We start from the raw sequence: 25,915 nt of genomic DNA, 5'->3' as shown, positions 1-25,915 counted from the left end.
TCTCATAAAACTCTTACAACCTTTGGGAAGAGGACTGAGTTAGCAGGACAAGGGAACTCTCCAAGAAGCTCATGCTGGTTGCAATTTACACCTGCAAGTCAACAACAAGAGAGCAGACAGATGAAGACGTGACCATTTCAACAAAGCCCGTTACTCTGATCAAAAAATCCATGTTGGGAAGCAGAAAAGATGTGGATAGGGTGCACACCCAGTCCCCACTGGCAGGGGCGAACATCCCGGGGGGGACAGGGGGGACAAGTCCCCCGCATTAGTATAATAGCATAATAAGCATAATAATTAGAGACAGAATTAATAATTTTGGAACAATGCAGACGTATTTAGTAGTGATGCACCAAAATGAAAATTTGTGGCCGAAACCGAAATCGAAAATAATAATAAACAGTAAAATCTCATTACACTTAAAACAAGACTCATCACTGGAAAAAAACAACAATTTTCACCTGTTTCAAGTAAATTTTCACTTGAAATAAGTAGAAAAATCTGCCAGTGGAACAAGATTTATCTTCTTATTACAAGCAAAACAATCTTGTTCCACTGGCAGATTTTTCTACTTATTTTAAGTGAAAATCTACTTGAAACAGGTGAAAATTGTTTGTTGGGTCTGGTTTTAAGTGTAATGAGATTTTTTTTTAACTAAAAATGAGACATTTTAACTAGAAATAAGACAAATATTCTTGTTAAGATTTTGGGTTTTTGCAGTGTATTATGTCAGATGTGCTGTATTATTGCCACCTTCCACCTAATACCATTGTTTTGTATTGCTCTAAGAAAGCTCTTCTGCCTGTTTGCGAGATAGAGATGAAAATGTCAAAATGCTGTATTAAAGGAAGGCTAAAACTTTTATTCCTTGTCCCCCACTGGATTAATTCTCTAAAATGTTACTGTTTATTGTCCCCCCCAACTATGAAACGGGATTTTCGCCCCTGCCCACTGGGCTCAGGCAGAAGACCAAACCCTGCAACCTTTTGGTTGACAAACATTCAACAAGTAACCGTTGTGCTGATGGTTGACGACAACCCTGAAATTAAAGGTCAGGGATCCAAAACAACAAACAAGTGACTTGATGGTACCTGTGTGTTGATATTTTTTCTGATATAGACTCAGTCTAACTTGATGATAAAATTGTTTAACTTGATTGGGAAAAAAATGCAGATTAAATGGGAAATGACCACATGAGATGGAGTCTGAATGTCTTCTTCCATCACTGGAGCCAAAATGACAAACATGAGATACATCAGCAGCATCTCAAAGTGAAACCTCTCTTAGCATGATGGAGTTCAGCTGCTGAGTCTTTTGTTAAACGTAATCAGGTTTGATTTCCAGAGTGATCTTGTTCCGTAAAGCAGTTTGAGCTGCATTTCGTGGTTGAAGGGTTTATGTAATCAGTCTTAAAGGTTAAAGGACACACATGTTGTTTGGCCAATTCAGACTTTTCATATGGCTCAGTGATGATTACCTCTCAGTAAGTGGCACAGAGGGCTTAGCCTCATTATAATCCGCTCTGAGAGGATTGAATCTGTGGGGTTAAGCAGTAAAATAATAACCTGGCCAAACTACAGACTGGTGATATGGGAGGGGGGAGCTGTGGTCCAGGTCAGTATGCATTTCCTCCTTTCAAAAACAACAACAAACTGCTGTAATCTTGTTAACCAAACTCCTTTCTTAGCTGTTAAGCAGCTCCAAGTAATCTGTGTAACAGCTGCTTAAAAATAATGAAACAAAAGCATTTTTTTTTTTGCAGTTTTATGTACTTTATATGGACTCAACTGTTCTGAAGAAAGCTGCTTAAACACTAAAAGGTGTTTATATTCAACTTTGAGCAGTTGGTAATCAGAGGGACACACTCAACCACACTAATAAAATACTGACAAATCAAAATTCATTCCTATCTGATTCTATTTCTCTGATAATGATAGTCTTCTCAGCTTTCATCATTTTACTTCTTCTTCAGATTCAGTAATAGTAATGTTGCTGTTGATTTCTAGGGAGCCTGTATACAGTCTGGTAAAGTGCATTTTATTTCAATAACTATAATCCAGTCAATATTAATGAAAGCATGATTTGTGTATGCTTGCTTTCACAGTTTTAAATAAAAAAAACAACTATTATGTCGACATAAATTGTTCTTTAATAGGTGTTTGAAAGTTTGAGATTGTTTCAAGGTCTTCCCATTTCACATTTCCCAGGAGAGGTGGCGCTATGAAGAACAGTGCATGTGCATAAAGTGTAATCTGTGATGTCTGGGATGATCTCCAACCAGATAAATGCCTGTCTCGTGTTAGCTGAAGTCAGTGATCATCATTAAGACTGAACAGTGACAAGGCTGCAGGATTTCCTGCTGCCCAAGGATCACACTCACAAGCTTCAGGGCTGACAGAAAAATGGTTTTTAGATGGACGAGACCCAGACAGAACTTTCTCATCTAAACGATAAGAGGACTGTTTAGGGACATGGAAACTGCATTCCAACTTGGAGCCGTTTTCCCCCCTGGGAATAATGGTGGTGGTAGACCCATGCTTTTTTTTGTGCCTTTATTTACAGCTGGGGCGGTAATACCTGTGCTCATTCTGAATTTCAAGTGTGAGTGAGAAGCTTAGTAAGACAATAAACTTGAGCTCCAAAAATGTTCTCAAAAAAAAAAATCAACGTATCCCAATAAAAGCTACTGTGGAAGGAAGTGATCAGCTGAGCCCGGGAAATGTTTTTATTTGCAATTATCGCTCATCAGGCTGGATACTGAAAGCAAAAGATCAAAAACCTTTGCAACTCCCTGATACGCAATACTTGAAAGTTACCACCAACAATAAAAAGCCATGCATCACATTTTTGTTTCCCTTTTTTGTTTTTAAATTGTGATGACTTTACTTAACTTCTGGAAAACTTGATGATTCAGAGCATATTCATGCAGAAATAGCAACGATGAACAGAGAAACCCGATTCAACAGTCTACTGCAGTGCTCCGCTGTGATCATGTGTCTGATACGAGTCTCCAAAGACAATGTTCAACTAACACAATTATGTTATCATCTTTAGACACTTATCTTTAGTTAAAGTATTTACTTTTGCTTGAATTATTCATTCATAGTGATTTATTTTGCATGCGTAAATAGCTGTGTGAAAATGAACGTGGTGTCACATAGCTGGTTTCTAAATTAGTCTTGATTATTGCAACTCGTGTTCAAAGATGAAAAGTGCGTCTTAAACTTTGACATTAGAGGAGCACAAGGCTTTTTTCATTAGCCGTTCACCAGATTCATGCAAAACACCAATTAGGAACTTTGTATAAGTGATGAGTTAAAAAGCAAGTTTAACTCATCCTGTGAAGAGGCTAATATTACAGAGCAGCGATTTAAATCTATTTAGTGAGGATGTTTAAACAGGAAGCCATCGTTGTTTTTTATTAGCAGTGATGACTGGTGATTATCAGAGAAAGAAGCCCCTGTGCTGATCATTCTTAATTTAAACTAAGGACAGAGCTAGGAGCAGCTTAATGAAACAAAACGAGTTCTGGGCTGAGTGAAAGCGCTCTCTTTGTCTCCCTCCGGAGACCCTCGCCTCTTATTGATCCTCAAACACTTCCTGCCGGAAGGATGAATCGACTAGAGCCCTGAGGGGGCAGTGGCAGCTTCACCCTCCTGCTCATCCACAGATCCCTCCCTGTCTCTCACACATCACATCTGTGTCACTCCAATTCCTTTCCATTACCCATTCGGTCCAAATTACCAGCTTATCAAATTGTTCTCTCTTAATTCCTCTCTTAATGCTGCAAAAGGTCACAGTTTTCTGTTTTGTGCTCACACGCAGTCCCTTTTTAACGGGCGGCAACCCATAACATGCCACCCGCGCACAAACAACACAGCCTGCTCAGTGGGCATCATTGATCAGCAGTTCAGATATACCATATTTAGACTTCAGAGGGTTGGGACACTGGTGGGAGGGAGCTGAGAGACACAAGGGTGGAAAAAAAGAGAGATGCTTTTGAGTTGATTTTCTGTGAAAGCATCTAAAGTGGTTGAGATGGAGATTGGCCTCCTGGGGCTGTTTGAAGATCAATCTGTCAGTAGGTTTTAATAAGAAACTGCCCCTCGCTATCTCCTGACCAGGAAAAACACAGCTCGGAGGTGACAGATAAACTCCTGTCTTTGAAGACGTTTTCAGCGCGGGATGGACGCATTAGCACAGCTGCACAGTGCTTCTTCTGACACGTGAGCAGGTGCAGGCCGCATGTATGAGATGCTGATGCCATAACTTGAGACTCAGCTCAACAGATGGAACATCTGCCAGAGAAAAATTAAGCACAATGAAATATGTAAAAAAAAAAATAAATAAATAAAACCTAAAATCTGGGGTTGCTCGGGTTCAGGAAAGTGGAGTCGGCTGATAAATTCTCTCCACTTTGGACAAATGTTCATGATGTGACATTTCCATTTAGGCGCTATAGGCAGAGAGCTGAACAGGGATTTACATTCAAATCCGTGCTGTTTTAAACTACCCCAGAGAGGTGTGAAGATGCTGTTTGTGGTTTGAGACGTTGGTTAATCAATGATATTTACACAAATCAGGAGACGTACTTTAATTAGGATACTTAAAGGCTTAGCACATTTGGGAACTCTGACCAATAGTTTAGAATAATATTCTTCAGACAGTGCTCTTACAAAAATGTAATTGTGAGGACAATTTAGGTTTTTTTCTTTGCTCATGTGATAAACAGTGTGTATTAGGCACATCACTGGATCAAAAACCTTGCTTAGAGTGCAAATACATATACAATATATTTTATAAGCTTTTTAAGATGAGAATGAGTCAGGGCCTTAAGGGTTCATATGCAAGAAGAAGAAATTTGAATTATGTCCTGCATTTCAACAGAAAGCCAATGAAGTGAAGCTAAGATTGGTGTAATCTGATCGTCCCGATGATCATCAGAACCCATGCAGAAGCATTTTGGATCAGCTGGAGCCTATTCAGAGTAATTTAGAGCAAGACCACTAATTACTCTTAAAGCAAGGGTAAAAATTAAACTGAAATGCTGCATTTTGTCTTGAAAATTGCCAGTTCAAGAGCATTTTCTGAACAGCAACCCCGAAAACAACATCAAATCTGTTTTTGCATGCTGAGACATAAGAGAAAGAAGCTGCTCTCAGTTTGGACGTCTGGAGGGCTTTTTTTATCCTAGGGCCAATATGTCTGGTCTAAAAGTCAGAACATCTCTACATCTGTTGGTCCATTTACCTCTAGCCTTACAGTTATCTGTGTCCTGTCTCTCACATGTATGAAAGACCAATATTAGACCACAATAAATTTAGCATGTTGATTCAGCAACACTATAGTCATAGCCATGTTTCAAATGCTTAGGCCAGCATCAGTCTGTACTTGCTTAGAACCAACAGAAAGAAGTTCTTGCCTAACGTGAATCATGTGCACAAACTGGAGAAAATTATTCATATAACTCCAGCCACGTTTTTCCTGCATGTGTGCTGGGGTACAAAGCAGCGTTAGGCCCCATGAGACGCATCACACCAAGTCGGAGGTGTCAGTCTGACTCAAAGAAAACTTTCACCTGCAATGACTTTGATGAGGCGCCAAGAAATTAACAGCTCCTTCTGTCTGGATAGTGTGAGTGTGTGTGTGTGTGTGTGTGTTTTCCGTCTCACCCTGCACCTGTGTCTGCGACTCTCCCGCTGAGCTGGCAGGAGATGATGGATGATGCGTGGAATGATGTCACCCCAACCACTGTGGAGTTTATCCCAAGATAGCACAATAAATCACAGCATCAATGACACAGTAAATGACACGGGGAAACAACAAAAGGGAAGAAGGCGCATCAGTTCGTCATGTGTTGTACAGATGGAGAAAAAAAAGGAAGAGAGCTTGATGATACATAAAGACCCTTTGTGGCGAGTACGCACATTTGTTTACTCGCTTGACTTGAATACAGTTTCAGGTATTTTCATTTTTAAAAATACAACTCTTTTTACTAGACAGCAAGGCAATGACAGCAAAGGTGTGTGAAGTATGAATAACTGATTTATAATTCAACAATTCATAAACTATGACCAAAACCATCCTCAACAAGGTAGAATAAAAAGCAGCGAAGTGTATAAAAATAAATAGTTCATGAAATCAGAGACTTCAGCGTGTCCTTAAGAGAGTTTTGTGATGCCTAAACAACAGCCATACATTTTCTGGGATGGGAGTTGCTGTTAACCCATGCTTTGTTTTGGATTTTTTTCCCCTGGCATTTCCTTTTTTCCCCAATTGTTTGAGATAAAAAATGACTGTATCTGCTACCAGGTTCATAGTTAACTCAGCGAAAGCGTCACACCTCACAGGCATTAAGACAGAGATGGCACTTTTCTACATATCCTCTGGCCAGTGAAATGTTTGCTGTGCCGATAGCGGCGAAAACATGATCCATCCACTGCCGTACTCAATAATTAGTGAGGTGGTCGTCATAGTAACGCTCTTCTCAAATTCTTCTCCAGACAAAACTTTTGTACTTCTTTAAAATCGTTGGAACTATTACATTGTTCAGTCAAAGCTGAGTTACTGTATGTGGTGATGATGCAGGAATATCTCCTCAGTGGCCTATATTTGCAGGTGTGGCTCTACAGTAAAACTCTGCACCAACCAAGTCTTTAAAAGCTTCCTGAAGGTCTTCTTTTATGAATCAGAGGTTTGTATTTGCCTTTCTTGTCACAGCTCAAAAGACAGAGAACCCAAAAGCACAACACCAAACAGAATCAGAGTCCAAGAGGCTTTAATCAGGTCAAAGGGATGCAGGGGTCAAAAACTGGGAAGACAGGCAGATCAGGCAAACAAATCCGAAGAGGCAGGCAAAAATCCAAAAACCGGGAATCAGGCAAGGTCGCAGACAGACAGACAGGCAGAAACAGATCAGAATCGGTAACGCTGGAAAGCTAGGCATGAACACTAGACAATCTGGCAACAGGAAGGTGGAAATGGGCCGGTATATAAGGGGAACTGAAGATGATGGAAACCAGGTGTGGAGCTGGGCAGGGAAGCACAGGTGAAGGGAATGATTTCTGGCTGATGAAGGTGGCAGGATCTGGAATGATAGGAGAGTGAGTTAAACAGTAAAAAAAAAAAACTATCCTACACTGTGAAACCGTGACATTTCTAGTAAACCTATGAGCGGCTGTCTCCCAAACTCTCCCAAAATTCAACTAGACCCTCCAACAGCTTTGTGCCAACGAACTGAATTTAACACTTTGCTGTCCTATGATAGGATTCCTCTCCTTTGTGGGGTTCAGATTTTCTTCTTTTCAAAGAGCCAGGGACAGGTTTTAGGAGTCAGATATTTTTTAAAGGATTCTCAATTTACATTGCCTGAACTGTCTAATCAATGGCAGTAAACAATATACCTTACATCAGTGATTCTTAACCATAGGGCCGCGGCCCACACTTGGGCCGCGAGCGCCCCCTAGTGGGCCGCGAAAAAAATTCTGTTTTGTAGGTTTGGGCCGCGGGGGCCGCGGGACTGCATCCCGACCATGTGGTGGCGCTAATGCGTCAGTCAGTTGTTACTGACTGCCAGCCGGTGGAGGAGGGAACCAAGAGGAAGAAGCGGGGAGCTCTATAAAAGAGGAGAATAATGCCGCGGCACGTTCCATTTACCTCGGACACTCATCTAGCTGCACGTGTACTATTAAGGCCTGTATTTACGGAGAAAATCCTTTGTTTTGCACAAAATAGGTTTAAATCCGCCAGGATAAGGGATCGTTTACTTGGTCTGCGCTCAGAGTCGGCTTGGATCTGCCAGTATCAGGGATTGATTACTTGGTCTGCGCCAGCAACGGGGAGAGCGAGCGCGGCGTGATCCTTTATTTTTATATTCTCCATCGTGGCCACAACTAAGCCCAAAGCCCGAAACAGACTCAGAGCAACGCTGCATACTACTCTGAGAGTGAGCCTTTCCCCCATTCCACCCAGACTGGACCTGATTGTGTCTCAGAGGCCCAAGTGTCTCATTAAGAGCTGCAGATAAAAAGGAAATTGTATTTTTTTTTTAATATGTATATGAAAGAAAATAAAGATTCTTCTGGTTCTGCTATGCACAAATATAGTTTCATTTGCACTTTATTTCAATTTTATTTACAGTTTATTTAATTTAACATTATTTTGAATGTATTTATTTTACTTTTTATTAATAATAATGGCTTGGTTTTATACAGCGCCCTTCAAGACACCCCGAGCGCTTTTTACAGAGACCATTATTCATTCCTACACATTCTCACCGGTGGTGGTAGCTACGTTTGTAGCCACAGCTGCCCTGCAGACTGACAGAAGCGTCAGTCGGCCCCTCCGACCACCACCAAACATTCAAACACATTCACACGGGGCAAGGTGGGTAAGGTGTCTTGCCCAAGGACACTACGACAGCAACTGGGACGTAGCGGGATTCGAACTGCCGACCTTCCGATCATTGGACGACCCGCTCTACTGCCATCCATTGATTGATTTATATGTATATATTTTTTTTATTCTGAGTCCTTCCTTTTTTATTTAAGTAAAATCTAATTATTGATCTTTTTTTATTAATAAGCCTGAACTGATTGATTTGTCCTAGTATAAATCAAGCTTGACATGTGCATGTTAACATTGACATGTTTCATAAAAGTCCGTGATGATCAATTTATTTGACAAGGTTTTTACTTGGGCCCTGGGCCGCTCTGTACTGAAAAAATTGGGCCTTTAGGTCAGAAAGGTTAAGAACCCCTGCCTTACATGCTAGAAAAAATAATCTGGATATTAATTTTTTGAAAGTAAATAAATAACTAACTCGAGAACTCAAATCTCATATAAACATATAATATCTACATTTTTGCATATCCCTGAACATGTTATCACTATGTCACGTAAACACTGCCATTAACTATGTATGTACAGTAGGCCTAGATGTTTACATTTAAAATAAACAAAAGCACATGGTTATGACATCAGTGAGGTTCAGGTTTTAGTCATTTGAGATTTGCATGTCCAAACTAATTCCTCTTCACACTTTACTTGCTGTAGTTTATGTGTGTTTCCTGTCTGTGTAAGCAGGAAGAGATCAGATTCTTTCTACACTGCAAAAACAGCCGCTCTAGAAATAAGCCCAATATCCCATAAATCTGGTCAAAATGTTCCTATTTTAATTAAAAATATATTTGCCAAATGGGTAAGAAAGATGTATTGACTAGAATCCTTAAAACTACCAAAAATGGTCAGAAATAGTCTTCAAATGTTTTTGAAATAAGGCTCTTTTTTTTAACTTTCGCTAAAAATGAGTTTTTGCAGTGAAGATCTTAAATTAACTCGTTCAAGATGTAAAACACCCAAATCAAAAGGTTGCCTCTGATTAAACAGATGCAGAGCATAAGAACACATTTGTATTCAACCATTCAGAAAAAGTAGCATAACATATAGAAAAGTCAAGTGGATAAGACAATAATGAGTGTGATGTGTAAATAATGATGATCTTGATGTTGCTCTATTTAAAAAGTAAAGCTCTGAATTATTACCATCTCAATACGACTGGTTTTGGTACTTTCTTGGTCATGAATGTACTGGCACAGCTGTTGGCTGCGAATAAACATGATCCTCTCGTATCTGTTGCTTCTCATCAGTTTCACCAGATGAGGTGAGAGAGGACTTTCACAAGTTTCACAAGACAGAACATCTCCATTATTCAGGACTGGAATGGACTGAGAGGGATCACGTGGTCCTGTGATTTAGCTCGCCGATGTCACGGCAAATCAGAGAGCAGGGGAGCATTGGAACCGCCTGATAGGGGAGGCCAGTTTCCATAGCAACACCCATGAGGTGGTAGGTGCATTGAGGGGTGGTATGCAGACAGAAGAAAGAATGAAAAAAGACACACACACACACTTCAGAGGGGATTTGTGGCAAGGCTGAAATGTTACTGAAGGCTTTTTCTGAAACAAGATGAATGAAAACTTGCCAACACATAAGCGCACAAACAAACAGCAGCCTCCCTCTTCCACACAAACATACACTCCCGCACACTTGTATCCACGCAACAGTTCTTAGCAGTTTGAGCTTCTAATACAAAAGAGAAAAATCCTGAATGGTGCACAAGTTCAATGAAACTACTGAATGAGATTTTCACAGCCACAGAGGAATGAATGAAGATGATGCGTCTGAATGGGAAGAACGCCGTATGGAGTGAAATCTCAACCTACCATAGTGAAGCAGGAGTCAGATGGAGTGTTTGATATAAATCCTCTCCCCACCGGTCTGATTAAGCCTCAGAGGAACGAATGAAAACGCTCTATTCACTCAGGAAACAATGTGTGAATATTTAAGCCTCCCAAAGTATTGTTGCTTTTGTGGTTCAAGCGTAAAAAATAATCCCGCACACACTTAGCTGCTGCTCAGGGTGGATTCATTTAAAAATGCTGCAAAAAGTGAAACAGAAACACGGTGTGAATCTCTGCAGGATCGAGAACATTTTTCAAATTAAAATTGTTCCAATAAAACGTCCCTAAATACTGACCAAAAGAAAAAGCCCAAGAAAGCTGCCCTATGATCTACAAATATAATGTATCCATTACAATTAATTCTGCTGGTACCAGAGAAATCAAAGCACTACCACAGTATGTTATCACCTCTACCGTGTATTTCTGGATGCAGGACTTCATTATTGCATCTATAAAAACAGATTCACGGCTTTCTCAGGTAGATCAACGCTGTTCCAGAAAGTTTGCTGCTTATCCATGAAAGCTTTTTAGCTGAAATTCGTCTTCCCTCTCTACATCTTCCATTCATTTAACGGCCCATCACCCTTTAAATTAAAGACTAAGTCTAAAATGCAGAGGAGCAGGGTGGAAAACACAGAAAAGTATGACAAACCGATGCTTTGGGGTAGCAAAACAGAGACACAGAATAAACAAACTGGCAGACGAAAGAGAGGAAACAGGGCAATGTGCATGTGTATACATCTGCTGATGAGATACATGTGGAAACAATTGGGGAAAGCAACTAAAAGTAGAGGCAGGCAGGCACCAAGAAAAAAAACAATAGAAAATAAATAATAAAAAAATGAATAAAACAAAATAAAGAACAAAGTCTTAAGGAACACAAGAAATATCAGTTAAAAACTCCTAAACTATGACAGCTCCAACTTTCACAGATTAACACACCAGGTTTCATGTTTGGTAATTCATGCAATCTTAGAAATTGTTGCACTTTTTTTATTTTCTATCACACATTTTCCTGCCACTGTGCGAAAGAGAGCAGAAAATAATCAGCCTGGGATTTTCCTACAGTAAGATTTCTTTTTTTTTTATCACCACTTCACAGGTTAACGCTGAAAATTAGGCACAAGTGAGTCTCGTCTGTGTGAGGAACTAATCTGAATTGATCAAAATAATAATTTAGTTTGTGTGTAAATAAATAAATGGTCAAGTTTTGTATGAACTACTTTGATGGGTGAAGTGAAGTCTGCTTTCTTGGCAACACCATGGCCGCTATGGCAAACACCGTTGTCTCACTGAATGATTAATGAAAAACAGTAGCCATCTGATAAACGGACAATAAAAACATCTGTTAAGTGCAATCTTGTGCAAACAAAGAAAAAGTGCCATTAAGAAGTGTAAAATGAGCTGTAGAGGGCTGTTTTGTCCTCAACACACAGTGGAAAAAAACTGAAAGGGAGCTGCGGTCGTATACATGAGGGACTACAGCTATAAGAGTCAACTAAATAATTCATATCGATACCAAAACATTACTTTACTGCCCTCTGTTGAAACCAAGGTAAAAATGAGAATGATTAGATGATACAATGTTTTTTCCTTTTCTGTTTCTTGAGACACCTTCATTGGAGAAAACCAAAGGCTTCATACCTAAATAGCCTCAACATAAATATTCGGCAGAAAAATCAGTAATGGCCCACAGTCATTAATGGAAACTCTCTGACCAGTGATTGGCTTGAATAACCTGTCCCCTGCAGTAAAAATGAAAGCAGGCCATTAGCCTCTCTTAAGACCTTTGTTATTTCACATGAACGCTGGAGCGGATGATGGACAGCTGCAGAAGCTGAGATAAGGGATGTGGAGGTCAGCGTGATGGGGATTGGCGAGAGGAGACCGTTCAAGGTGTGTGCATCTAAATGTGGGGTTAAAGGTGAATGACGCGGGGGATGGGGGAACGAGGAAGTAATTGCGCTGAGATAGCCGAGAGTCTGCTCTGATTGATAAGCAAAATGGGACTTAAGGTGCAGCGAAGAACAGAGGAGGAGGTCTGCAGGTCTTTAATGGCTGCAGGCTGTGATGCTCTTTAAGAAAAGCCCTCTCATGAATAATACAGTCTAATTCAGTCCTACTAAGATGAGGCAGCTTTAAGTGGGACTACTGAGGATTTAATCCCTAATCAGCAGATTGTGTGTTTCAGTGCAGACATTAGTCGGCCGTTTCCCCTTCCTCCTCTCAGGTCAGCTGTTACACAGACCAAAGGGCAGTTCAGCCTGCATTTACATTTCCTTCCCCATCATAAACTCGTGTAAAGAGGAGAAAAATAAAAATAAAAACATTTTGTCATCTTCTGCAACAGCATTTTTGTTTGTGGGAAACACTAATCAGAGAGGCAAAGTAAAGGATCCATTTGAGATGAGGTGAGGATGCCCCTGGGACGCCTCCCTAGGGAGCTGTTTTGGGCATGTCCAACTGGAAGAACGGCCAGTGGGAACCCAGGACCGGCTGGAGAGATTATACCTCCCAGCTGCCCTGGGAATGGCTTGGTATTCCCCCGAAAGAGCTGGAGGAGGAGGAGGCCGGGAAGAGGGAAGCCTGGGCCTCTCTGCTTAGGCTGCTGCCCCCAGACCTGATCTTTGATGAGCGGAAGTGAGTGGGTGGATGGAGAGATGGATGGATAGATGGATGGATGCTTGTTCAGCCACTGAGTCTGTTCTTTGCCTGGTTTTAACTGAAGACCACACAGGACAGGAATTAACTGCAAACAGATATTCAAGGCTGTCAGGTAGATTATTAGCGATTTACCCTGCACACCCTGATGGTTTGCAAATATCCAGACTAAACGAAGAAGGTCTGCTTCTCCCAGAATCCTTTGGGGGTGAATAAAGTATTTAGCAATTGCATTTATTTGATTTGAATCCAGCTTTCTCCAACTTGTCCCTCTTCTTCAGTTTAACTTCACTCTCACATCACAACACAAACAAAAACCCTCTAAACACAAGAATATCACCAACAGTCTTGCTGTAAAGTTCCTAAATCACGATAAGGACCACAAATAATGTACATGAGCATGAGTTGTTGTGCCATTTATAACCTCTAACTTTATGTGAAAAAGAACGTGTGTACTCTTTCTGTTCAAAGGTTTTATGTTTCAGGACATATTAAAAACAATCTGAATGCAAGACATTTTACACCATGTCATTGTTTGTTATACAAACAACCGAGCCATAATGTAGGATCAGATGTTCAAAAGAAAAAGAAAAAAAAAAAAAGGGGGTACGCCCCATAATTCTGTTTTTTTTAGCAGGATTTACTGTTTTCAATCTGTCTCACTGCTGGGGGGTAATTTGGTGTAAGTTTTGTAAATTCAAATCACACATTATGCTTGTATTTATTTACACACAGCTCTCTTACAGTCAAGCTGTGACCTTTGATGACAGCATCAGGTCTGGACTTTGGGTCAATACAGCACATTGATCATTTTCTTTTTCAGTACTTTATTTCTAGATGTAGTTAAAATCAATGTTCTGTCGCTTGACCAAATTTCACCTGAGCTTTAGCCGTCAGACAGATAGCCTCACATTTGACGCCATAGTATTCTGAGACAGTTAAGAGTAGTTAATGGTGACAAGTTTATTGGAGCATCTTGAATAAAGTCCTTCTCTCCTGAGAATATGTTGCATACAAGTTCGTCATGAGACGGTGGGCTCAGAGTCAGACCAGCTTGTGGGGAAGAAAAGGAAGAACTCACCATCTTCCCACCTGACCTGCCATCACTACGAAGCCAAAGATGTATTAATATGCACTAAGTTGAGCATCCTCTCATATTTTCAAACATTAAACTTCAATTAAGAACAAAGACCCTCTATGACAAGTTAGTTGCCAATATAGAATAGTTGGCTGTGGTTTGTTGGTTTTCACACTGATATCTTGCAAGTCTGATGTCTATAAAGACCTATATTGATCTTTATAGACATGTCACGGAGTAATCTTATGTAAAAGCAGATTTCCTCCCGACTGCAAATTCTAATCAAACTGTTCAAACACCAACATGACGATGAAATGAAGACACTAAAAGACAAATAACTGCATAGTCTTTATTTTGAGTACATCCGCAAAGACAGAAAAGGGAGGAGAAAGCTGGTAAATAAGCGCATATATGCTAAATATTGCAATCACAGACTCTGTAACCATTACTGCGTCACTGCTGGCTCGTCTATAACCAAGTAACAATAACAATATGATCTCAGCACTAAATCCCTAAAACCTGCACCCGCCACACATTTATGAACCGCATCTGTCAATGTGGCATAAAATTCAAAAAGAAAAAACAACCATATATACTGTTCCAGCACACAACCCATGGAAATAATCTCCACCTAAAAACCTGGTGCTTTCCCACTGTACCACCCATTCCTATATAATCTATATTAAATGCACCACCTTTGGTGTGACTTCAGTTATCTCTTTATTGATTATATTACCCATAATTCCAGTTAAATTCTAGCAAAATCATGAGATGAGTATTGTGGTCCCCTTTGGTACAATATGTTAACAATTAAACAGTTTATCTTTAAATCAGCCCTAAACCAGCACACACAGAAAATGACTAATTCTTACCTCTTAAGTAATCTAAAGATCAAAGTGAGCCTCAAGTTATACTTTTGCTTGATTTCTATATTTACTTCGAGTTATTAAAGATCCAGAAACTGAAAATGGAAACCTGTTGAGGATCTATCAATCCTTTGATGTGCAACTCAAAGACCTGAACTGCCACCTAGTGGAGAAGCCAGCTACTGCAAGCACAGCGGAGGGAAGTGAAAATCTCTGCAGGATACGCATGCTCAAAGCCTCCAGTCGTTACTGCGGACAGACTTAAAGGTTCTGTTCATTCTCATGGAAGCGGTGAAGGTGGTCAGCATACCTGGGAGAAAAAACAAATAAAGATCAGTCAAAATGGATCTCGTTTTACAATTATATATCTAAAGTCTGCTGTGTTGAAGATCTGCAGTCGTGTGCAAGATGCACACTCACTTCTTAGAGCAGAAAGCAGTGCAGTCTCTGCCGATGCTCTCGCTCCAAGCAGTCTTGTACAGCACCTGAAGAGGGAGAACATTTACATCATTCCAAGTGACAGGTAAAAGAGTGCATCCTGTTTCTCCAGAGCTCAACGTGCAAGAACGTATCAGAGGTTTCACATAACGCTGACAGAAAACCCACCAAGAAGACCAAACAGTGCAGGAACAAGGTGTAGAAGAAGGCAATAGTCCTGGCAATCTTGTTGGAGAGAATCACACGTCCCTGAGAAACAGAATTTTTTTTTTTAGACTTTTGACAAGCACAATACAGAAGGGTTTTCTTATGTGAAACTGAGGCTCACCAGGCTAAGAGTTGCTTTATCCCAGGGGCTGAGGCTCAGGTATCGGCGCTGGCGCTCCTGAACACCACGCAGAACAATCACATCAGGATCTTGAAAGCAGTTGTAATCTTACGTGGGCCATTTTGGGGGAAATTAATCTTAATATAATGTCTGCATTTAAATTCCCTTAAAGAAATTAGCTGGGAAAAAAATACATTTTTGTGAGAGGAGTTACTACCAAGAGCAGCAAAAGTCTTCTCAGTCTCTCCATGTTATTGGGTCAAGACTTCTCTAAAAGTAGGGATGGACTTGAGTAAAACCGGAGTGGGGGTGGGGGCTGCAGACAAGCTCCTAATCTGACCAACACTTGCCCTTGAAGCCAAGTGAAGGCATCATTGTAATCAGATTTAAATAAAACTGACTTATAAACCATTACAGGAAAGACCGTGACACTGAGGTGTGACGTCACAGCCAAACTGCAGCCATGCTCCAATGAAGGAGAGGTCAAGAAAGAGATTTTCATTTCACGTTTGAGAAGCTGGAGCATTTAATTTACCCTTTTGCTGAAGGAAGAAAACGGATCCAGTCTCTCTTCATACTGGGAGGAGTAACGCATCACGGTGTCGTCACTTCCGCCAGCCTACAACACCACAGACACAAGAGAGTTGAATGAACGTCTGAGCTTTCGTCAGTTTTGGCTTTAGTTTCCCAGAGAAATAATATCTGACGTGGTTTACGATGATGTAAACCGCATTCATTCATGCCGTCACACACACACACACACGCACTCTGCCTGGGTAGCTCTGCAGGAACTTGATTTTCTCATAGAGCTTGATGTTGTCAGCCCTCAGGCTGTCCAGCTCGCTCTGCAGGGCCTGCATGGTCTGCTGCATGGAGCGATTCTCCTGCGGGAGTCCAGGGGAACACAGAGGGACAAGGAGTTAATTCTCCCAGAAAGAGATACGGAAACACATGCACCACATCTAAGTGTGTGTGTGTGTGTGTGTGTGTGTGTGTGTGTGTGTGTGTGTGTGTGTGTGTGTGTGTGTGTGACTCACAGCTTCCAGCTCCTGGTTGCGGGAGCGGAACCTTTCCCTTTGGCTAGAGATGATGGAGAGCAGCGAGTCCATCTGGCCCTGAGGAAGCTCAGGATTGGGAGTCACTCCTGAACCTGGCAAGAACAGATACACACTTTCATGCCAACATTGACTTCAGAGTCACAAATGTTATTTTGCTTGTGTATTTTACACAATCAGCTCTTATTTAAGGAAAGAAATAGGACATTCACACTCCAGAACAGACATCAAAGCAAATGTTTTTTTTCTTTTCCTTCTGGCTGGCACATGTAAGGAGAGAAATCCCTCTAATCATGCTTGTTTGCTGTATTTAAACAGACCGACATCCCGTTGAGCTTCCTATCAGCACATTCATTTTGGCTCAATAGAAAAGGGAGCCGTGCTGAAATCAAAGTGTCGAACTTTCTGTTCTGTCCGTGAGGACCCCGTTTACATTCGTAAAGATATCGTTACTACTGAAGAAAAACGAGGGAAAGAAATAATATTTTGAGCGAGTTCTGACTCCGACCAGTAGGGGTACACACTCCCCTGCATGTAATTGAGGAACGCCGATATATAATACTGGTTTATGTTTGGGTTTTCCAGCTAACTCTTATCAACAAAATGCTTAAATTTAAAGGGTATACATTGTCAAACGTTTTAATTTCATCTTGTAAGAGGGCATTATAACGACATAAACAGAACTAGATGTTTAGCTCCCTCTTGGGAATATGTATAATATATTTATTTATTTTTTCCTCCATTGTCCCCCAGGTTTTGAGACAGGACAGGACATACCAGTGAACATTGCAGTTGCCTCTTTGATGGGGTCAGGGATGTTCCCCATGTTGCTGAGCTCGGACCCGTCTGCATCGGGCCTGGGCAGGGAGGACATGGCCTGGATGGTGCTCAGGTCATGCTCCAGTTTCAGGATCAGCTCCTTCTGCTCTGAGCTGGTCCGCACTGCAGCGGAGAACTCCGACTGAAGCTCGGAGTAACGGCCTGGAAAGAGAGCAGAGGAACTGTGGATCACCTGTTCCTTCTTTGTTTTTTGGTATTTTGTTGTAGTTTATAAAGACGGCTCACCTGAAGATGCTGTAAGATGCTACAAGAGGTTAAAAACAATCTTTCAATGTTTCCCTTTTTCTGATTTCTAACAAGCTCAACTGATCTCTTTCTCTGAGAATACTTGTATAAACCAGCCATGTACTTAAAGCATTGTTTTTGTCATCGAGAGGAAAAAAAACAAACTACAACAGCACACTTTTAGTATTTGTATAAAAGAGATTTACTTCAATTATCACACCTAGGGTGCATGTGAATAATAATGATGAATCAAATGTCAATCATAACAAATACATTGTGAACATTTCATACAGTGATATTGCTTTTCAATGTCGTAGAAGGGACTGTTTTACAGTGCTGAGAACAAACAACATGATACGTTTAGTAAATAGAAAGATAAAGAAACAATGATACATGAGGAAAAAACCAACGGGAGGGAGACCCCACAGGAGAGAGAAAACAAAATAGAAATAAAAGCATTTCAGGAGTGACAGAAGTGCTGGGGAAACCAAAATAAAAAACAAAAAAAACAACCCCAGAAACATTGTAACCATCCCTTTACAGTCATGCAGCCTTTTGTACTACAACACATACATACGCACACACACACTCAGAAAACAAGAAGTGGGAGAAGTCATGAGAATTATTACTTCCACATTATTGATGACAGGTTGAAAATAATAATAATAATAATAATAATAATAATAATAATAATAATAATAATAATCATCTAAAAACACTCTGAACTTGCTAAAGCCTCAACAAGCATCTTAAAGCTTTCCAAAAGAGGGGGTGTGGGGGGTGAAGCTCTCCCCAGGTCATTTGGTTGTCAGACTACACTGTGGTTGAAGCTATGGGTGAACTGAAGCGACGAGACTGGGTAAAAAAATGCACAGAAATCTGTTGGCAACCTTTCAACAGAAGTGGATAACTATACCACTATTTGGCTTCTTTTTTGTATTTCTCCTTTTTTTTGTGTCGTTTCCTCTCAAGTCTCGTGAGAGTCAACTGAAATGTTTATTGTTCCAGAGTTGATCTCCGACTGTTAAAATAGTTAAAAACATGAGGAGGAGTTGAGGAAGAAATGGCTTAAGACTTAAAAATTATTAGCAGGAGCCAACATGAGTGAAAAACAAATCAAAAAACAACGCGAGTGGGGGGGGGGGGGGGTTAAAGGATGAGTGTATTTGTGCTGTATTGTGTGTAAATGTATTACTGAGTGTGCTATGCATACAGCACCACTGATTCAGAAAGTGTTTCCTTACAAAACCCACTTCATAAGATATATTCTAAAAGTATTACAAAAAACATCTGAGGATTTTCTCTTTCTTTTTTTTTTTTCTTTTTTTTGCCATTTTTTTTCCTGAATATGGTGACCAGTGCTGCTGTTCGGGCTTCCATTACAACTAATGCGTCAAATGAATAACCACTACTTCAACAGATCATACAGTAAAGCTTTACGACTTCAGAAAACATGATATGATATACAGCATCTGTTACACCTTTACAATGTTATTCAACAGTGTATAGAATCATCTGATTTAAATTTGTAGAAAAATATCTGTGGATCATGGAAAAGTCCTGAATCGTCCCTTCTCTCCTCTTGCCTTCGAACAAAAGCACACTGTGACAATAGTGAATCAGTCAGCTACTCGATCGACTGTATTTACACGTCTCTTTTCGAAATGACCATCAGAATTGGCACACGTCATTATCAATACCTGTAGTGCCGTAATGTCACAGCAAACCTGACACAAACAGAAAAATACAAAATGCCCCACGAATAAATTCAGTGTTATTACAGTGTATGCTGTTTCTGCATGCTTCCTCCTTCATTCAATGCTCTGGCCTTTTGCTGCTAGTTAATTTATGTACAACATAAGAAATGCATTATAGGGGAGAAATAAAATGAAAAGAACAACTGCCTGAAATGAGACCTGGACTGAAATGCAGCTCTTCCATAAGAATATACAACCCTGCTTCCCCACGTTATTACCGTTTCCCTCCACTTCCGAACTCTTTCCAGAGAGCCGAGAAAACTTGTACCAATGCAAAGTTTGACGAATACAGATATAGATCAGGGTGCGAGATATACCACGAATAAGTCGGTTGAAACTATGTCTGATGACATCACTAGTTTGGTGCCCTGCTTGGCAGTTAAAGGCACAAATCTGATGATCTCACGTGGTTAGGTGTGCTGACGGATCTGGATATTAAATGGCGGATGGTTTAAGTGCTTCTACTTTACAGTAGCTATTGTTCACTGCAACACATGCTGTGGTGTTTCTAGTCCAAGCAGTCGAGACAGAAGGCCTTCAGGTCGCGGAGGACGGATGTCTCACATCCGTCCTCCGCAGGAAGAGCCGGCGATCGAGAAGTTTTACAATTATCAGATTTGTTCGAATTAATGCGTCGGAAAAGCAGTGGCATCGTGATATCTGTATTGTTTGACAGGCTTGTCAATAGATCTGGATGCACGTTCAGGGAAAGGGAACTGACAGGACTCTGAATAGAAATAGAAACCAAAGCAGGAGGTTACTTATATCTACAAATGTACAGGACAACGGCTCTCTGCGTCACACACTTATCTGGAGTTTGAAGTAAGTTTGCTGGATAGGATTACGGTTTATCACATAGAAGAAATGGGTACAGCCACCTTATGTTTTCATGTTTAGTGTTAGGAAGTGGATAAGAGTCTGTGCTTGGTTTACAACCACTTTTTTTTTTCTCTCCCTCTCTCTCTCTTTTAAAAAAAGGCATACACTTCCCAGTATCCTGGGATCGTACTTTGTTGTAGTGTTTACAGACCCTGTCCAAGGTTAAGTCATAAAAAGATCCTCATAAGTGCTTTGTTACTAACTGCAATAAAAATTCTGCATAATCATAGGCTGGCTATCTCTGCTCAATGTTGCGTAGCACACCTGCTAGCTGGTACACTTCTCTAATCTCAATTTGGCAGATATGACCTCTTTCAAGTTAGCATGTGTTCTCAAGTTAAGGTAATTTTATTTGACCTATTTGACAAAGAGTATAAATTTGGACCTGTTAATTATGTTAATATGATTAATTAATGGATGGGCAAAGTTTGGCTGCATGCTCTGCCAAGCGTTAGTGTTGGGCGTGCCCGAGAAAAAAAGAGACAAAAAAAAAAAAAGATGATGATCAGAGAATAGGAAACAGGAAAATAAAGACTATCATATGTTCACTGATCTTGATATGTCCTTTGATTCTCTAGCTAGCAATTTAAGAGCATAAGAGTTGTGGTAAGAGCTTTATGCTTACGGGAGCATGGACTGTAGCAAACACATTTTAAAAGCTATTGAAATGACACTAAACTTTAGGATTCATGAATATACAAACAAACGAGAACTAGTACATCTTTGTAAATATTAACCAATACTGCCGGCAGTCTATAAGTCTAATAAAAATGTTACTTGCCCTCAGGAACAGTATAATCCCTTAAAAAATAGACAACTCATATGATAAGACATTAAATGAAAAATACAGCACCTATAAATAAGCAGAATAAAAACCAAACTATAAATGCAAAATAGCAATAAAACCAAGCTACAGTAAATCATAGTATTACACTACTTTGTGAGAAGATTAATGTAATGGTAACGCATCAAACAGCTTAAAGAAGGGTGTCAGTTGTGCACTAGTAGTGTGTGCAAGTAGATACGAAATATGACCCCACTCGTTGGATACACGTAACACTCGTCAATCTTGCACACGTGTACACGCATGTATTAACAGGCATGCGTGTACATGCATCCACGCAAAATCTCGCACACGCACAAAGGGGAGGCAGTGGGCTGACAGGCACTGAGGGCTTGTGTGGGACAGGGAGGTGGTGATATGCCTTATCATTTGTAGTGTATACAGTAGAATTTAATGCAAAAGACTTACATCCCTGGATACAGGATAAACTGGAGGAGAGTGGCAACTACTCACACCAGGGTCGGGGTGAACTCACTTTGACAGCAACGAGCAGAAAGGACACATTAAATCAAGTTTCAGCAATTCATTTGCTTAAACCCTTTTTTTTTTCTTTTTCAGTCAAGAATTTCATTTCTCCATCATCTACTTCATAAATTCAACTGAGTGAATTGACCTTAACCCTGACTTGCATGCAGGCAAGTACAAATGCACACAAGGAGACACACACGGGACACTCACACGCACTCTTCCTGATTTGGCCTATAAAAACACGTGTTTGTGAATGGAGAAAGTTTTGCCAGTGATGTGCACGCACAGACACACACACATACACACAAACAAACGCACGCACGCGCACACACACACACACACACACACACACACACACACCCAGCAGATCCAGTGCTGGGCGCAGCTGTGACGTGCACAACCTAACAACGAGAGACACGTGCAGTATTACCATGTCAGACAGCTACAGTACTACGTGAATTCATTTAACAATGAAATATTATTCCATTCTAATTTGTTGGTTTTTTTTAAAACAGTAACTTATTCTTTTATTTTTTTATGTTCTTACTTTGTACTAATTTAAAATGCTTTCTAAAATTCCCTATTTTGTACTCTTTAGAGTCAATAGACTGTGCAATCTCTTATTGGCAACCAAATTGCAGTATCAAAAACAGATCATCCTCAATCCTAAAAAGAAGGATCTAAGGAGGCAAAAAAGAGGGTTCCTTCTTTCCTTCCTTCCTCTTCAGATGAGTGCGTGTATTTGTGAGGAATTGCAGATCCTTCTGGCCATCACATGGCTGTCAGCAGGATAGGATATGGGACACAACAGGTCAAAGTTCATCTGTCTTACATTAGTAACCATGGCAGCTCAGCCGGCAGGCCTTCCACTACCCTCTTAAGAGTGTAGGAGTGACATTAACACAAAAAAAACCCAAAACAAAAATCATGCTGCCATTGAGAAGAGAACACACACACACACACACATACATACAATTTTTTGGTGTGTATACACACACACACACACACACACACACACACACAGGTGCACACTGACACAACCCCTAACATACAACACACACGCAGTGAGTGAAAAAGGCAAAGGGTTTGTAACAGTCACTCTACAGTGTGAAAAATGAGGCGTCTCACTGAGTGAGGGGAGGTTTGTGGACACTTGGGAGGTGAGAAGAAGAGCGGAAAAAAATCTCCTTTAAGAAAGTGAGAGTTCTTGTAAGAGTTCCTGTCTCTATCTACCATCTATCAGTGTCTATCACTGTGACAGCTGCTGTGTCAGGCCTTGCCTGTGTTACTGAGTACAGGTTTCTACCCCAGCTGCGGGTCAGACCCCAGCTCAGGACTAACCAGTCTGGTGCACCAGTGGCTGGTGATAGGGGGAGGTACAGCAGGGCCAGAGGCCAGCAGGACGGCTAAGTGCTTTTTCTCAGTACAAAAACAAAACTCAGTTAAAAAAAAAAAAAAAGAAAAAAAAAAAGAAAAAAATTATAATAATAAGGAGAGACACTTAAGTTATCTTATTTTGTTCTTCTATGTAATCAGTAAATCTTCTTTTTAAGGGTTTTGCCAACCACTCTTTGCTTCTTTCCTCTTTTTGGAAAGCTTTTATGTAATAAAAATGGCTGCTGAGCTTGACTTTGGCTGTGTCCGCCCTCCAACTGGAACAAAGCAGGAGGGGTCCAAGGTTAGAGGTTGTGAGGTTATGAGACGAAAGGGATGAGGGACAGTCAGGGGGAGCTAGAACTCCCACTCTGAAGGATCCTCTTTGCTTGCAGCCTTCTCCAGCCTGTGGATGATGTTATTGAGATTGGCTGCTTTCTTCTTGCGCAGATTGTTGTCCCTGGGGTTTCTGGTGGGGCCAGAGGCTGGGATGTTTGTACTAGAGGCAGAGCTACTGGAAGATGCCTCTGTGAGACTGAACAGCCCCAGTCCACTCTGTCCACAGCTGGAGCCTGGTCCGACTAAGCCTGAGGTGGTGCAGTCTAACTGGACGGGGGAGTTATTAGAACCCCCCGCCTCGGACTCAGCCTCCATATCATGGTCTTTGCATCCTCTTGGGTCCTCCAGGCCAATGCCCAGTCCCTGGCGAGTCTCCACTGTGCCCTCGGATTCTGTCCCATCACAGCTGTCACCTTCTCCTGACTTGGACCCACGGAGAGAAGGAGAACCGCCCTCACTGCCAGGCCCTACTCCTCCAGCTGCCTGGATCTCCTCTATGAAGAGCTCTCTTCGAATGCGTGACCTGGAGGAGAAACGGGAGTTCGTCAATCATAGTCGAATTGTAACTTGCAAAATCATCTCTATTAAATACTTAATTTAAAAGGCAACAAATATCAAACCACTAATAGACGCCATTAGGGCTGTAACAATATATCGTGCCACGAAATTTTGCGATACAAAAACGTCACGAAACGTGTCGTGGAGGTGACAAAGTGTATCGCGATATTGGGTTATTAATATTAATCTATTGTGTTGACTAGTAACGCGCATCCGACCGCAACCGCGCCTCGACCCGCGGACCAAAATCTTACTCCGGTCAGAAGAAACTAGTCCCGTTTTGCGGTCCCGTTTTGAGCTCTGAACCTTTACTTATTTAAGTCTGGTGTAGAGTTAAGCCTTACCTTATTAAATTAAACCTTTTTCGGGTCGTGAGTGTGTAGGACAGTGTAGGATTTTAGAACATCAACACAGCACCTTGTGCTGTATCACTCCGCCCAATCTAAAACATATTAACAACTACAGATTAATTGACTAGTGTAATTATAGTCCCTGATTTACATCAGAATATAAAGAATATATTTATAAAATAATGAACCCTGAATTACCAAAATAACCTTCTTAACAAAAATAAATCTCCTCTTACACTTATAAGGTGAGCATGAATCAATCTTTTTTATGATGTAAAATTGTATGTATTTATTTACTTTTATTTATTTATTTAATTTTAGTTGTTAAATTTCTGGAAAAGAAAAAAGTCAAATCATACATGAGAGAAACTATTCAGTTTGTGTCTAAATGTATCTATTTGTACTTGTATGAAACTGAAGATCATAATGCAAACCTGACATTTACTTTTAGTTCAGTTTGTGGAAAATGGTTGGCCTGGCTTTCTCTTTAAAACTTAAACAGTTATAAAGCATTACAAACTGTAACAATAGGGCAAACGTAAAGTGTTGTTTTGTATTTTGTGTCTTTCAAATAAAAGACAATTTTTTCCAGTCATATGTTCCTCATTCAAGGTTGTTAAAAAAATACTGCTATAATATCGTATCGTATCGTTATCGTGACCTCAATATCGTGTATCGTACCGTATCGTGAGATTAGTGTATCGTTACACCCCTAGACGCCATGCAACACAAGCACGAGTCAGCAGGAGCGGTTGCTCCTTGGCGTGCTACACACCTGTAATTATGGAACCAGTTGATGACAGTACTGGTCTTCAGGTTAAGCTGGGAGGCCAGCTCCTCTATGGTTTTAGGGGAGGGGTAAGGCTTCTGCTGATAAGCCCGTTTCAGGGCCTCCTTCTCCTCAGGGCCCAACACGACTCTGGGCTTCTTCAGGTGCTGATGTCCCGGGCTCTGGGAACCCTGCACATAATCTGGCCCTGCCAGACCTCCGTCCACGGGATGGCTGTCACTCAGGGAGCTCAGCCGCCTCTTCATGTAAGCTGCACGAACACATGGAAACAACAGGCAGATGTTAGTATAACTGGAAAAGCCTCCGTGTCACCACAAGTTCAGAGTCATTTTACCGATACAAACAATGCAACCTTCTTCTTTATTAACAGAGAGGGGGGGGGGGGCAATGTGGAATCTTTGGAATCTGAAAATCTTAAATCCTTAGTAAAGAAAAGATGCAGCCTCTTGATTAGAATAAGCCCTGGTGCTGCATTCAAAGAGCTAGGGAAGACTTAATGACTGGAAGATTAAAGCATATCTACATTTTGAGTTTTTTTTTGTAATACACAATAAAGTACTACTGCTAACACAAATTGTAATCTTTCTCTAAATTACTAAGATCTTCTGTTGACAACATGGATGTGAAACCTTGCTCTGGCAGCCTCCTCGCCATCCATTAGATGGTGCTCTTGTCTTTCTAAACAATCCTAACAATGAAAGCATCCCTTCCATTTTATGGCATGCAAGCGCACCATTTACTTCAGGCACCAGTAGCTGAAAATGAACAGCTCATGGCAGCTCCACATGAGGCTGACATTTCCCCCAACCCCCAAAACACACTGC

The 25,915-nt window shown here is 40.8% G+C and overlaps 2 protein-coding genes across 5 annotated transcripts in view; both read right to left on the bottom strand.

Annotated features, from left to right (window-relative positions):
* Positions 1–14,315: 14,315 nt before the first annotated feature.
* On the bottom strand, positions 14,316–18,504 carry cux1b (cut-like homeobox 1b). The gene is made up of 8 exons (XM_061719446.1): positions 17,445–18,504; positions 16,650–16,762; positions 16,380–16,496; positions 16,148–16,231; positions 15,613–15,669; positions 15,453–15,533; positions 15,267–15,331; positions 14,316–15,156 (listed from the first exon to the last, which is right to left on the bottom strand). The coding sequence occupies exons 1-8, from the start codon at positions 17,539–17,541 to the stop codon at positions 15,108–15,110; spliced, it is 663 nt and encodes a 220-aa protein (XP_061575430.1). The 5' UTR covers positions 17,542–18,504; the 3' UTR covers positions 14,316–15,107.
* A 155-nt stretch (positions 18,505–18,659) lies between these two features.
* Positions 18,660–25,915, bottom strand: part of cux1a (cut-like homeobox 1a) — a 59,745-nt gene continuing 52,489 nt past the window's right edge. For all 4 annotated transcript variants that reach the window (XM_061719441.1, XM_061719442.1, XM_061719444.1 and 1 more), the window contains 2 exons: positions 25,077–25,341; positions 18,660–23,916 (listed from right to left, as the gene is read on the bottom strand). In XM_061719441.1, the coding sequence (XP_061575425.1) occupies positions 23,412–23,916; positions 25,077–25,341 (770 nt within the window). In that variant the 3' untranslated portion in view covers positions 18,660–23,411. The remainder of the gene's footprint in view (positions 23,917–25,076; positions 25,342–25,915) is intronic.

Source organism: Cololabis saira, chromosome 4, assembly GCF_033807715.1.
Source record: "Cololabis saira isolate AMF1-May2022 chromosome 4, fColSai1.1, whole genome shotgun sequence".
NCBI lineage: Eukaryota > Metazoa > Chordata > Actinopteri > Beloniformes > Belonidae > Cololabis > Cololabis saira.
Note: the sequence above shows the minus strand (reverse complement) of the source record. Positions and strands in the feature narration are given on the sequence as shown.